We start from the raw sequence: 13,197 nt of genomic DNA on the forward strand, positions 1-13,197 counted from the left end.
AAAAAAAAAAAAAAAAAAAAAAAAAAAAAAAAAAAAAAAAGAACAAAAGGAGAAAAAAAGAAGAAACAAGAAACGGCAGAAAAAAGTGCCAAGGTATCAACAGAAGAACAGTTAAGGAAAGAGTAAGAAAGGGAAATTGGTTTGGTGCAGGATATGCAGGGTGCAAGTTTGTTGTTGGTGTGGGCAACGAGCGACAGCGCAGGGAAAAACAACACGAAAAACAGCAAAAGGGGAGGAACGACAACAAGCGAAAAAGCCACAAAAAAGCACGCGAAGAGCCAATCTGAGCTGCTACCGTGAAACCGGCGCAGGCAACGCCCCGCAAAACCCATGTGACCGTGGTGACAGCCTAAGCACCGGATATACCGCTATAAGGCTCCTCAAAAACACCCCCCAAAATGACACTGAATCATGCATGACAAGAAAGCGGAAAAGGATCAGAGCGTAGTGTACTACGCCGCCACAGACTTCTTCCGGCTGAAGATGGTACGAGTGCGCGACTTGTCGCGACCCTTTCTTCCGTCTTTTGATGCCGAACGACCGCGGGAGTTCTCGCCGTCGCTTTCCTTGTCCATGTACTTGTCCTTGTAGATCCTGTAGTCGACAACGTCAGCAAATGATCCTTCGTAATATCGGAAATATCCGCTCCTCCACTCACCAGCTATTGCCTGCCATGCTGATACCCTTCGCCTCGGCCGAGCGGTAAAACTTCGCTGCCTTCTTGAGATCCTTCTTGCAGCCGACACCCTGGGCCCAGCAGAAGCCAGCCTCGGCCAGCGCATCGCCGTCACCCCAGTTGCCAGCAATCTCAAAGCAGCGCAGGGCGAGACTGCGATCTTGTTGAATGCCCCATCCGTTCATGTACGAAACACCGAGCTCGTACACGCTGAGAGCGAACTGTGCCTTGTGCGTCTTGCGTTGCGTGACATCCGGGCCGGCCTTGCCCTTGGTGACAAGGTCCTCGTCGTCGGCAACTTCGAGCTGAGCGGAATCGACGGCTTTGCGCAGCCATTGGACACCTTCGGCTTGGTTTGGTCGCATGCCCCATCCGTGACGACAGGCAAGCGCGTACAGCAACATGGCAGTTGGCAGACCGGCCCTGGCAGCCAGACGAAGGTGGTAGGTCGACTTTTGGACCTCTCCCTTTTCGTGGAACTCGACGCCCTTGTCCAGGTGCTGCTGAGCCGTCATGTCGGCAATGCGTGTAACAGCGGTGCCACTTGAAGCACCCGACGACGTAGGCCGTGACATTTGAGCCCTAATCGTGGCATCGCTGGACGCGACCGAAGGAGCGTCACTGCGCGGGACGTCCATGGACCTCGATCCTGCGTTGTCGGAATTAGCCGTCTTGGGAGGCGACGGGGGCGACGGAGGGCGTTCCGAGGCGCTAGACCCAGCCCTGCTGCCATCCCAATGGAACTGCTGGCTGATGAAAGTGGCTGCGCCAACCGAATCCCGCTGCAGGGTTCTGCCGCGAGGCAAATCGTACTTTGTGTATATGTATGAAGGAGCTGTAGCAGCATTGTTGGGGTCATGCGCCGCCATATAATCCTCGCTCGTGATGCTCACAGGGGTGTGCACGGATTCGTTGTACGCAATGTACCGGCTGTCACCAGAACCCTGTCTCGAGGGCGCCCTGTCCCTGGAAGCCGTGCGGGACGGCGCGCGATCCCTCGCGTCGAGCGACGGTCTGCCACCCATCGGCCTAGAGAAGTTGTAAGCCGGTCTCGGCATAAGGGTGCCACCAGCAGAGCGGTCAGACGCCACCGACGGAGATCGCGGGAAGACAGGGCGAGCCGGAGAGGACGGCGAGTGGGACCTCGAATATTCTGTATTCGAACTGGAAATCTGCCTGTAGGGCAAGGAATCGAATGAACCGCCCATGGATGCATTCTCGGCATCGTCGGAGCTGTCGCATTGCACAGAACGAATGCTCGGCGAAGCTCTTGGCGACTTGGACTGGGCTGGGGACCTCGGCGGCATCAAACCCTTGACGGGCGTATGTTGTGCACTGGTGGGTACCTGCGACTGTTGAGGGGTCTTGGAGCCAGGCGTGTTTGGCGTCGCTTCCTCCACTCTCGTCTCAATCTGCTCTGGGGAGTGGGCCCGCGGGATGGTAAAGTAGTCCTGGGCTGGCTGGATTGGCTGCTCTTGGGGAGGTGTTGGTTCCTCGCCCAATGGTGATAGCGTGTTCTCGTAGTGCCCGGATGCGGTCCAGTCGTCGGACTCAATGGTCGGGTGATGCGACATGGGACGCTGGCCCTGAGGGTTGACCTGGTTGGCATGCTCTTCCTCTCTTTCCGGCGACTGACCATCGGTCTCGTCGCTGTCGGCGGATTGCGACCTGTAGTAAGGAGGCCTGCGCTTTCCGAACTCGTTTTCAATTGTGCGGGGTGGCAGTCTGCTAAGGCGCCTTCCGTCCTCTTTCTGCTCGAATCTCTTAGCGAGCAGCCTCGACTGCATGGCAAACGCGTCTAGAGGTGAGAGGGCGGGCGGGATTTCGCCCGTGCGAGGGGAAGGGAGGTCATTGAGGAAGCCATGGGGAGGGCGCGAGGGCGAGCCGCGCGAGCCAGGACGCAGGTCCAGGTTTCCGGGCTTATTTTGGACCATGTTGGCTGGGGGGTCAGATGTCCGGTGGAGGGGATGTGTTATTTCTTCTTGTGCAGCACCGGCAGAGTCGGGGGTGAGGTCGAGGGTGCGGGATGAAGAGCAATGGACATGCAGTGTGGAGAAGGGCCCACAACTCTGATGTGCTCTACGTGGGTGCGGGCTCCGGTACGGTAAGGGACGATCGAGCGAATGGCATAGGTGGGCGGGTGGTGGCGATAGGATTGCGTGGTTTGAGACGGACGACGGGGCGGGAGTTTCAGGGATGCACGCGTCGCTGGGGTTGCAAGGAGCGACGAAGAGTTGGGAGGCAACGGTGCAGGCGACTTTTTTGGCGCGTCTAGCCCATGGACGACGGCAGCGGTGGGATCGAGTGGGCAAGAGAGAGTTATGGGAACACGAGATGGCCGAGGGCAAAAGGGGAGAGATGGGGCTTGGCACGCGTCGCGTGGGAAGTGGGAAGCGTCCGAGGTTTCGGGGCGTGTGACTGACTCTGCAGGGGCAGGGCCTGGGGTGCAGCTGGATTCAGGATTGGCTTGATGAGGCTGGGGCCTGGATGCCCTGTCCTTCCCACACACTCCCTCTACAGCCTTACGAACCCCATCGGTAGGGGCAAGCCGAGATGAGCGGGTGCTGGAAATAGCTGCAGCTATGCTGAATTACACGCCAAGAGAGCGGAGCGCGCCAGCCCGCACCTCCCTCCCGAAATTACAGGCCACCAAGTGCTGCCCGCGTCAACCTTGGACCTTTTCCCACTGCACGCTATCTCCTAGCTGCGGCTCCGCTCCCGCCGCCGTCACGCGCCCGCCCGCTCGGATGCCCAGCATCCACCGAACCATGCCCGCCGGCACCCAACTCCCCACTATGTCGTACGCCACGCTGCCCCTGCCAACCCGCCACACCTTCTGCGCCTGCCGCCGTGTCAGTGCGTCAAAGACCGCGTTGTGCAGCTCGCGCAGGGAGCTGCCCTTGGCCGTGCTGCCGTTGTCCGCAAAGAGCCCTCTGCTGCCCGCGATGCGCGCCTGCGTAACATAGTTCTCCGCATACAGCGCTCGCGCCGCCGCCGGCCATTCGTCTGTCCGCCGATCCCGCAAGCTCTGCAGATATTGCTTGTTTCCCACGCCGCTGCAGTCAAACGTCCCGAGCTTGATGTGGCACACGTCGATACCGATCGTGCTGAGCTCCCCCTTTAGGGACGATGTGAATCCCTCCAGCGCCCCCACCACCGCACTCTCGACGCCGTGGAACGGCGGCCTGAGCGCCGACACTATGCTCGGCGTCAGGAGCAGGATGCGCGATTTGAACTCGCAGATCGTGGGCAGAAACGCCTGCGTCGTCGCAATTGTATTGAGCACTTTGGCGTTTAGCGCGTCTGACCAGTACTCAGGAGGAATAGTCTCCACCGGTCCCGAAGGGTAGATGAGGTCGGGCACTAGCACCAAGCCGGTAAAGTTGAGGTTATGCGCCGAAGCTCCTGCGAACGCTTGGTGAGGGCTCAAAAGGAGTTTGTGAAAGCGTTCCATAGCTTGTTGTGCATTAAACGACTACACGTGATTAGCACGCTGATACGCACTGTGCGGCAGCTCGACCTTACATCAGCGATGTCCAGGAGAAGGGGCCGGATGTCAACCCTTGACTCGCTCTGGACAATCTGCTCTTCTTCCGGCGTGTTGACCACCACATATACAATGAACCCGCGGCGTTCCAGGTCCAGGGATAGGGATTTGGTGATCGGCGAGCTCGGTGGTCCAGCGATGACTATTTCTGTCAGCCCTTTTTCTCACTCTCGGCACACTGCATCCGTACCGATCACCTCTCTCCGCGCGCCATTGCTGGCGCGCCTTGCCCGACGCTTCCGCATGTATTCCTTCTTTTGATTGTAAATGAGGAACGTCCCCGTTCCAAGGAACGCAATAATGGCGGCAGTGACGGCACGATTACGCGACACCCAGTCCTGGGCACGTTCGAGGTAACCCATCGGCGGTTTCGCGAGTGCTCGCGGCGGAGGAGGCGGTTTTATGGATCGTGGCAGCCATGAGGTCGTAGCTAGAGACTCTTTGATGGAACCTGCTACAGACTCAAAGTGCCTGTCGGTGGCGTCGGCAACGTCTGCAGAGAATTTTTTGATATCGTTGGAGATGCCTGCAAGCTAAGGCGGCCGTCAGTACAAACTCATGCACGGGTGGAGGCGGGGAAGGCAGTCTCACGACATCCAGGAAGTGCTGATCGTCGCTCGTCATTTTGAGGCCGAATACAATAGGCGGAGAGGTCTACCTATCGTACTGGTGAAGTCGTGAGGGGTATCGCGGAGAGAGAGAGGTTCTGTGACGCGCGATTCGGGACCCTTCCACCGATGACATCGGTCCTTCCAAGCTTCAACGCTCTCGCGCTAGCTATCCTTATCACTTATCGCCACGTGCGCAGATATATGGACCGTCGTCTTGCGCGGTCGATCATTCGGGAATCGCAGACAACCACATCTGCATCAAGGCACTCAAGTTTTAATTCGGCCTGATCCTGATTCATTATGCGTGGCAAACCCTTGCCAAGTTGCTGACGTGGACAAGCTTGAAAACTTCCACCACGTACGTAGTAGAAACTGCAACACCTTCGCTCAAACATCTGCACTGCCTGTCCTTTTGAAGTCAACAACCGTCGAGGCCAAAAAAAAAAAAAAAAAACTTCTCTTCAAGCTGCCCATCATGAGGGAGATCGATCCACTGTTCACAGAGTACGAGCAAATCAGAGGCCTGCCGAAAGAAAAGGAGGCGCTCGAAATATTGAGGAAGATAGCATCGCTCGTCAAACCCATCATGAGGAAGAGGAACTGGAGGGTCCATACTCTTTGCGAGTTCTTGCCAAATGACGCTGCACTTCTAGGCCTGAACATCAACCACACCCAGAGGATATGCGTGCGCCTCAGACATACCCACGATCCAAAGCAGTTTGTTCATGACGACATGATCATAGACACCTTACTACATGAGTAAGTGAGCTTGCTGTACGATTACTACTAGCTACTATCAGAACGAAAAGTTGGCTACGTTTCTCATAAAGTGGTTCACGCAATGCTGGCTTATGCTAAACCTACCAAACAGGCTCTCACACGTCATTTGGGGAGACCACGATGTCCGATTTAACGCTCTCTGGGACGAACTTCGTTCAGAATACCACGCACTCAAAGCACAGGGATACAGCGGCGAAGGCTTCCTCTCGGAAGGCCACCAGCTGGGTGGTAAACGCGTCCCACTCCAGGAAGCGCGCCGACAAGCCCGCGTAGCCGCCGAGAAGCGCCGCACTCTCCAGGCCGGGTCAGGCCAGCGACTCGGCGGAGCGGCTGCCCGACCCGACGCCGACATCCGCCAGGTGATTGCAGCTGCAGCCGAGAATAGGAACAAGATCACTAAAGGCTGCGCCTCGGGGACCCGTGGCGCGGAACGCATGGCCGAGGAAGCAAGGCGCCTGGGCTTTAGGACTAAGGCGGAGATGGACGATGCCGATCAGCTGGCAATTGCGATCGCGTTGATGGAAGACGAGAAAGAGGCCGAGGAGAAGGAAATGAGGGAACTGGGGGCAATGCAATCGGAGGGTCTGACCTGGTCGCCTGAACGAGGCTTAGAGGCCCAACCACCACCGCAACCACCGAGACCTAAGAAGCCATCACGCTCATCTACTGCTCCAGCAAGCCATATACCGGTAGCCCAGGGCAGCCAATCAAGACCTACTTCGACGCCTCGGCCAGGCAAACCCGTATCTCGACTGGTCGCCCAACGATCATCCACTACTCCTTCCAATCAAGCCGGCACAGAGTTGATTGACCTGACCCGGAGCTCACCGGAACCAGCACTGCCAGACACCGGGCACTGGACATGCGAGATCTGCACGCTGGTGAACGAGACGCAGCATCTCTGCTGCGATGCCTGTGGAATTGAACGGCCATCCCCACCCGCACCACGGGCGACACCACGCCCCGCCCCGCAGCATCCCAATCGGGGTTCAGCACCGCCTCCGCCGCCCAAGCCGGCTGCCAGGCCAGCTGTGAGGTCGTTAGGCTGGACCTGCTCCAGGTGCGGCGCATTTATGGAGCACAGCTGGTGGACATGCTCGGCTTGCGGTACGATGAAGGCAACTTCTTGAGCGGATCAGTGGATATGCCTCGTATATCACATTGTATCTGGCACTTGCCAGAACATACCAAGGTGTTCGAAAGGTTTCCATGGCGTTTTTGCCAGCACAGCTATTGATAGCATGCTGGGTTATCAATTGGTACACTTCTGCGGAGCCACAATGGTTCACTTGCTTTCTCGTCGATTGACAGCTTGTTATCCGGGGAGTTTTGATTAACAGCCGACTCACAACTTTGCTATGCTCTTGCACGCCATGTTCATTCTGCTTCACTTCACCGCAGGTCTCCAGGAAGCCATGCTCATGCTCATCTCTTTCCCTAAACCGTTCACTTTACACCAACAAGCCATGCAGAAACCCTCAAGAACCACCGGACTCACAACTGCACTAGGCTATTGCTCGACAGCATGGGGATACTCTCACAACCCCGTCCGCTTGACCACAGCAGTCACGTCTGGGAACATCCACCACAAACACAAGCTGGCCTTCCACTATACCTAATAATACCCGTTCACCTCCACGATCAAGTCAAGTTTCTTCGCTGCGCTTTTCAGGTTGATGGTTACATAGCACACACATCCCTTATGTAGTTTGCACAAATACCGAAATCTCAACTTCTCCCTTACCACCTATGTACATGTAAATCCAAGCAGTGGCAACGCCAAGTACCTAGCAACGTCCGTCCCATCGTCGAGGCCCCTCGACCCGATTTGCGTGCAGCAGCAGCAGCAGTAGCAGCAGCAGCACACAGCTTTACATACATACACATAGCCAGAAGGCCTGTTTATTGCACAGTGGAGTTAACGTTGATATATATATATATATTTTTTAATATGGCCTCGGCTGTGGTTATCACCCACCACCCACCATCTATTCCAATGCCATGTCCAGAGCTGTAAACCGTTGTTTAAAACCGTTGTTTAAAAAGAAAAAATAAAAATAAAAATAAAAATAAAAATAAAAATAAAATAAAAATGTCCGCGACAAAATCACCTCCTACCTACATAATTATCGAGCCAAACCCACTGTTGGTACTGTCTCCCCCACGCGAACCACGCAAACGCAGAGGAAGTACATAGATAGGTACATACGCAGGCGTGCCCGCACTGTTATTGGAAAAACGACACGGTAGGGGCTTGGAATATCAAATACCTAGGTATCTTGCATGCATGCACGCCGTAACTATTTAGGTAGCATCATCGTCATCATCATAGCTATCATATCTATTCGCCAAGTGACTGCACTGTATTGTACATACATACACACATGCACACGAACGACCACTGACCGACCACGGACCACTGACCATCGCACGCCGTATGCCATACCCAGCCAGACCTAGCCAGTGCAGTCCACTAACCTTGCCTTCTGCCATACCACCACCACCACACAACAATATCAACAAGCAAGCATGCCCTACTCTCAGCCCCAGCCCGCCGCACCACCCTTCCCCCTCGCCGCGCCCCTGATCCTAAACCCCATCCCTCCTTTGGGTCCCTAAGCAAACGTGTAAAATCAGTGCGGTCATAGACACGAAAAAACGGTCTCGGAGGAGGCATGACGAAATGGAAAAAACGTCACATGGCCAAGCAAAAAGGTAGGTAGGTGGGCAGTCAGGCACAAGGTTGATGATTGCATTTTAACTTAAGCAGCAGCAACAGCAGCAGCAGTAGCAATACCTCCGCCCGAGCACGGCATGCACCACCAGTGCCGCCGGCGCATATATGTGGGAGAGAAGAAAGCAGAAGAAGAGGAAGAAGAAGCAGAGGAACTGGGGAATCATTGTCCAAGTCATTGACCAACCTCTTCTTCCGATGCCTTGACATCGTCGTCTTCGCGCGGCTCGCTGCTGCGGCGACGATGCGGAGGAGCAGCAGCCGCATCGGCAGCGGCAGGAGCGGCAGGGGCTGCAGCAGCATCCTGCATCGATGTGTCCGAAGCAGCCACCGACGGCCGGCGTCGTCTCTCCGGCGACGCGCTGGGCTCGACTGACGACGTGTTCCTGCGTTTCTTGCGAGGCTCGTACCTGTCGACCGACGGACGTCTCTTGGTGTATCTGCGCGGGCTGCGGCTTCTGCTGTAGCTACGCCTGCGACGGCGTTCATCTCGGTGGCGGTCCTTGCGAACATCAGCGCGTGCATCTCTGTCCTCGTTGTCGGAGATGGAAGGAGATCTTTTGTCTTTGCGATTGCCACGGCGGGGGCTCGGCGAGCGGGCAGGAGACCTCGAGCGCGAGGGCGAGTTGCGTCGACGGGTGCGGCGGGGTGGAGAGCGACTGCGACTGGAAGATGCGCCGGATGAGCGTGACTGCTCCCTGTCACGTCGTCTTCTAGGTGATCGTGAGCGAGATCTGTCAGGCGATACGGAGGATCGAGCGCGATCGTCACCACGAGCAGGACTCTTGCGGTCCCGTCTCTTTCTGTACGCCGGGCTGCGAGAGCGCGATCGGTCGTCGGTGTAGCGCCGCTTGTAGCTGCGACGAGGAGGTGTGACTGAGCGTGACGCGGAGCGAGCGTAGGATCCGCGGCGACGGCGAGGCGGTTCCGCAGAGCGGGAACGGCTGCGCGAGACCGTGCGGCGAGGCGACGGCGATCGGGGCCTGCGCCTGTCGTCGCGTCTTCTTCCGCCAGGAACGTACGAGTCTCTCTCACGCCTAGGAGGACCACGGTAGTCGTCAGAGCCCCGACGGTAGGGAGGCGGTGAACGAGAACCACCACGCGGTGGACGACGGTCGAAGCCTCCACGGCCACCTCGGCCTCTTCCGCGACCGCGTTCACTCCGCTCGCCGCGCTCTCCCCGCTCCCGTTGACGGATAGTATCAATGTCTCTCTCACGCGTACGGTCCTGATCGCGCCGCTTGCGGGCTTCTTCGGCGGCCTTCTCAGCTTCAATCTGCGTTGGGCAAACGTTAGACGTGTCTTTTTTATGCGTGGCAGCAACCACTCACCGCTTCCTGCTTCAACTCCGCCTTCTTGGCTTCGAGTAGCTCTTTCGGCACTCCCTGAGGGCTTGACTGGGCGCTTAGGCATAGGTTCCACAGCTCTTTGCAGAATGACGGGGCAGACTTGTCGAGGAAACCAGTTAGCTGGATCTGGAGCTTCTTGATGTCGGGCTGTGAAAGATTGCGTTAGCGGATGTCGAATGGAACAGGAGGGGGGCAACCGTACGAAGCGATCTCCTTCCAGCAGGTTGTAGCACAGCTCAATGACAATGTCGTCATCTCCGAGGATTTCCTGAAGCTTGCTAGCTATCCACCTAAAGCAATGTTAGCATGGGCAAGCTCAGGACAAGCTCCGGAGAAGTGACGCACTTCTTCATGACCTCGACATTGACCTTTTTGATGTCGACTTTCTGATTGAACTCGGGCGGAAACTTGGTCTGCTTTAGCAGCTTCATGTCCACTGAGGACGCCATTTTGGGCGGCCGCGGGGTGCAGCGGCGATCACGGTGTGCAGCGTCGGTGGTTGGAGCGTGGAGCGTCAGGATAGACGGACGGGCAATCCATGGCCGATGCGCATCGCGGCCCGACAATCAGCCGGTGCGGCCATTGATAGGTTTATGAAATACCTTAGGTACTTCTATCTTATCTTTCTTTCTTCACAGATGAAGCATTCACTTGGTGCTTGCGTTGTCACGGCTCATGTACACGCGTGCAGCTGCTCAAACAATGAGACCGTTATCATCATCAATTTGCTGACTACGTACTCATATCCCATGTCATGTCAGCATTGCCGACCTTCTCAGAACATCAAGCAATGAGCGCCGAGAGTGATCAAGTAGCCGGCCTGCCGGCGCATCGAGAAGAACCCTTATTTCAAAAACTTGCTGGCCAGACCCATCAGGCCACCGCCGCTGCTGTTGCCGCCGGACGAGCCACCACTCATCTCCGACTTCATGTACATCTTGATGGCCATCTGTGCAGCTTGCTGAACAGCGCTCTCCTTGCTGGCGCCCTCATGCTACGAGAAACGGCATTAGCAGTGTCTCCACCAAAGCTTGTGATAAGACGTACCGTGTTGCCCTGAGCACTCTGCTGGTCGAACAGCTTGCTTGCCTGTGCCATGGCCATAGCAATGAACTGGCCTTGGCCACCACCGCTGCTGGAGCCTCCTCCGCTCTTGGAGTTCAGGAACATCTGGAGCGCCTGCATGGCTGCCGCGGCGCCCATGTTGTCCGAGGTGGCCTGCGGGGCGCTACTCTCGTGGCCGCCACCGTAGAAGCTCTTGTGCTGCTCCACGGCGTGTTCCTCATTGACCTGCTCGTTGGCAAGTTCCTGCTTCTTGCCCGACAGCATGCCCAGCACGTTGCTGAACAAGCTCGAGTCACCGCTGCCCTCGGCGTGGGCCGCGGCTTCCTCGGCCGCGCCGTGGAATTCGTGGTGCGGCTCACCGTAGCCCGGCGCGTTGGCGTACGGAGTTCCGCTCGAGTTGTAGTATTCGTTGGAGGACATTGTTCGAATCTGGACGGTGCGCGATGTCAGGAACAAAATTCAAGATGAGGAAAGTCTGGCGCGCCACAGGAGAGGGGTCGGCGGACTGATATAGAGATGGGTAGTGTGGCTATGGGGGGTGGGCTGTGGCCGCGGCGGGGTAGCTAAGTGGGGCAAGGGTTTCAGAAGCGACGATGGTTCATGCGGGCGGTGAGGATCGTGAACGCGGAGACGACTTACCAGATGGTCTGCGGATGAGGATTTGTTGTTGGAGATCAGAGGGTGGGTGGTGCGTTTGTTTTTGCTGGGGGGAGAAACAGAACACGGGCGATGTTAAGTTCTGTGTTGTCGTTCCTGATCGACGCGTGAGACTGGATGACGTGTTGCGGGGTCCTTCCTTGAGGTCGTCTCTGCCCGGCCGTACTTCCGTAACGTCATGGGCACGGGATCGGGACATGCAAGCACTTAACCTACGGTGTGTAGGTAAGCCGTCTTTATGCGAACATGTCTTCTTCCATTGTTTCCTTTCGTCTCATCCTACGAGAATGATCGCTATATTTAGGGCCGAGTATGGCTCAGGCTCACTCGGCTTCTCAAGAAACAAGGTCGCAAAGCCCAGTTCCAGTTCCTACTTGCTACTGTCTCCAATACGCATGCTCGTACTCGCTCTTCACATCTCTCCGCATTGCGAAATGGTAACATCCTGCACTGGCTTCTCCCGCTGCGTGCGCGTATTCTCAACCTTGCGCACTACGTCCATGCCGTCGACCACGCGGCCAAAAACAACGTGCTTGTTGTTCAGGAATGGCGTCGCAACCGTGGTGATGAAGAACTGACTGCCATTGCTGTCGGGACCTGAGTTCTGTTGTCCATGTGTCAGCCAACCCCGCAGATCTCAAACATGCGCCGTGTATCAGCGCCATGGCGCAGCGCAGACTCACAGCCATGCTCAACAAGCCGGGCGCATCGTGCTTGAGGTTGAAGTTCTCGTCGGCGAAGGAGCGCGTGCCGTAGATACTGGTCGAGCCGGTGCCGTCACCGTGCAGAAAATCGCCACCCTGGATCATAAAGTCTTTGATCTACAGGGCCTTGTCAGCCATTACAATTTCGGCTGTCGCACTGCGGTCGTTGACCTTACCACGCGGTGGAACTTGCAGCCCTTGTAGCCCTGGGGACGACCCTGGCCGTTCTTGGTCTCACCCGTGCAGAATTGGCGGAAGTTCTCGGCGGTGCGCGGCACGACGTCTGCAAATAATTCCATCTTTATGCGGCCGAGGGGCTCGCCTGAGGGGGATTTGGCCGTCAGCACGTTTTGCGCATGCCTTTAGCCGCCATGCGATGATCCATGCTGTTGCTTTTTCGACGACGAGTGCAAGGGAAAGCGAGATTGAAATGACAATGACGACGACTGGACCTACCACCAAGCGAAATGTCGAAGAAGACGACGGGGTTGGCGCCGGGGGCGCCAAGAGCAGCCATTGTGTGGAGGTGGCAGTGAGGGAGGATTTGGGAAGCGGGAAGAAGCACAGGCTTTCTCGGGCGCGGCGGGACGCTCGAGCGTAACGCGATGCGCGGAATGCGGTATCAGAAGAATTGGGCAGCAGAGTAGGCGGCGGGATTTGCTTGTTTCAGACAGCCCGTATTAATTCCCTGATTCCTGCGTTGCGGAGATGTTCACGTCGCCGTCGATCCTGCCGTGACCGTGACCGACCTCCACCTCCGCCCGTCATTCCCTTCCGTTACCCGCCCGCCGTCTCGTCCTTCTTTCTCTCTCGCTCTTCCTCCCGCCCTCCCGCCTCTCGATACGGCCTTTGTCCCCGTCATCGCCCGCTAGTTTCGCCTGCGATTCACCCGAATTGCTTGCGACTTTTGCGCCACTGCCGCCGACTCAGCAGCCCAGACTCCTCTCCGCACCGTGGCGCTCTTCTGGCCCTCGGCCTGTGACCTCGCTACCCGCCAACATCCTTACGTCGGCCTAAAGCAAGGACGCTCGTCAATCTCTTGCTGTCGCTGCCGCTACATGCTCGCGCAACCTC

General features: G+C 57.0%; 7 protein-coding genes across 7 annotated transcripts in view; 1 reads left to right on the forward strand and 6 right to left on the reverse strand.

Annotated features, from left to right (window-relative positions):
- The window catches only part of K452DRAFT_69334 (uncharacterized protein), an 896-nt gene extending 791 nt beyond the window's left edge, over positions 1–105 (reverse strand). Inside the window, exon 1 of the mRNA XM_033547039.1 lies at positions 1–105. This exon is cut by the window's left edge and continues 791 nt beyond it. The gene's annotated coding sequence lies outside the window, so the exon portion shown is untranslated.
- K452DRAFT_282868 (uncharacterized protein) lies at positions 81–2,499 on the reverse strand. Its single transcript, XM_033539662.1, has 2 exons — positions 659–2,499; positions 81–594 (listed from the first exon to the last, which is right to left on the reverse strand). Exons 1-2 carry the CDS (start codon positions 2,461–2,463, stop codon positions 453–455), a joined length of 1,947 nt encoding a protein of 648 aa, XP_033402396.1. The 5' UTR covers positions 2,464–2,499; the 3' UTR covers positions 81–452.
- Positions 2,500–3,114: 615 nt separating this feature from the next.
- K452DRAFT_282870 (uncharacterized protein) lies at positions 3,115–5,269 on the reverse strand. The gene is made up of 4 exons (XM_033539663.1): positions 4,815–5,269; positions 4,414–4,756; positions 4,202–4,365; positions 3,115–4,151 (listed from the first exon to the last, which is right to left on the reverse strand). The coding sequence occupies exons 1-4, from the start codon at positions 4,845–4,847 to the stop codon at positions 3,342–3,344; spliced, it is 1,350 nt and encodes a 449-aa protein (XP_033402397.1). The 5' UTR covers positions 4,848–5,269; the 3' UTR covers positions 3,115–3,341.
- A 40-nt stretch (positions 5,270–5,309) lies between these two features.
- On the forward strand, positions 5,310–6,744 carry K452DRAFT_294238 (uncharacterized protein; the record flags this gene model as incomplete). The annotated part of the gene is made up of 2 exons (XM_033541674.1): positions 5,310–5,593; positions 5,706–6,744. The coding sequence occupies 2 exons, from the start codon at positions 5,310–5,312 to the stop codon at positions 6,742–6,744; spliced, it is 1,323 nt and encodes a 440-aa protein (XP_033402398.1).
- Positions 6,745–9,655: 2,911 nt separating this feature from the next.
- K452DRAFT_218881 (uncharacterized protein) lies at positions 9,656–10,128 on the reverse strand (the record flags this gene model as incomplete). The annotated part of the gene is made up of 3 exons (XM_033536383.1): positions 9,656–9,844; positions 9,900–9,987; positions 10,043–10,128. 3 exons carry the CDS (start codon positions 10,126–10,128, stop codon positions 9,656–9,658), a joined length of 363 nt encoding a protein of 120 aa, XP_033402399.1.
- A 238-nt stretch (positions 10,129–10,366) lies between these two features.
- K452DRAFT_314931 (uncharacterized protein) lies at positions 10,367–11,581 on the reverse strand. Its single transcript, XM_033543815.1, has 3 exons — positions 11,402–11,581; positions 10,745–11,191; positions 10,367–10,691 (listed from the first exon to the last, which is right to left on the reverse strand). The coding sequence occupies exons 2-3, from the start codon at positions 11,180–11,182 to the stop codon at positions 10,542–10,544; spliced, it is 588 nt and encodes a 195-aa protein (XP_033402400.1). The 5' UTR covers positions 11,183–11,191; positions 11,402–11,581; the 3' UTR covers positions 10,367–10,541.
- Positions 11,582–11,610: 29 nt separating this feature from the next.
- K452DRAFT_282875 (uncharacterized protein) lies at positions 11,611–12,823 on the reverse strand. Its single transcript, XM_033539664.1, has 4 exons — positions 12,580–12,823; positions 12,300–12,445; positions 12,103–12,240; positions 11,611–12,023 (listed from the first exon to the last, which is right to left on the reverse strand). Exons 1-4 carry the CDS (start codon positions 12,638–12,640, stop codon positions 11,832–11,834), a joined length of 537 nt encoding a protein of 178 aa, XP_033402401.1. The 5' UTR covers positions 12,641–12,823; the 3' UTR covers positions 11,611–11,831.
- Between the last annotated feature and the right edge of the window lie 374 nt (positions 12,824–13,197).

This window comes from Aplosporella prunicola, assembly GCF_010093885.1.
Source record: "Aplosporella prunicola CBS 121167 unplaced genomic scaffold K452scaffold_2, whole genome shotgun sequence".
Classification (NCBI taxonomy): domain Eukaryota; kingdom Fungi; phylum Ascomycota; class Dothideomycetes; order Botryosphaeriales; family Aplosporellaceae; genus Aplosporella; species Aplosporella prunicola.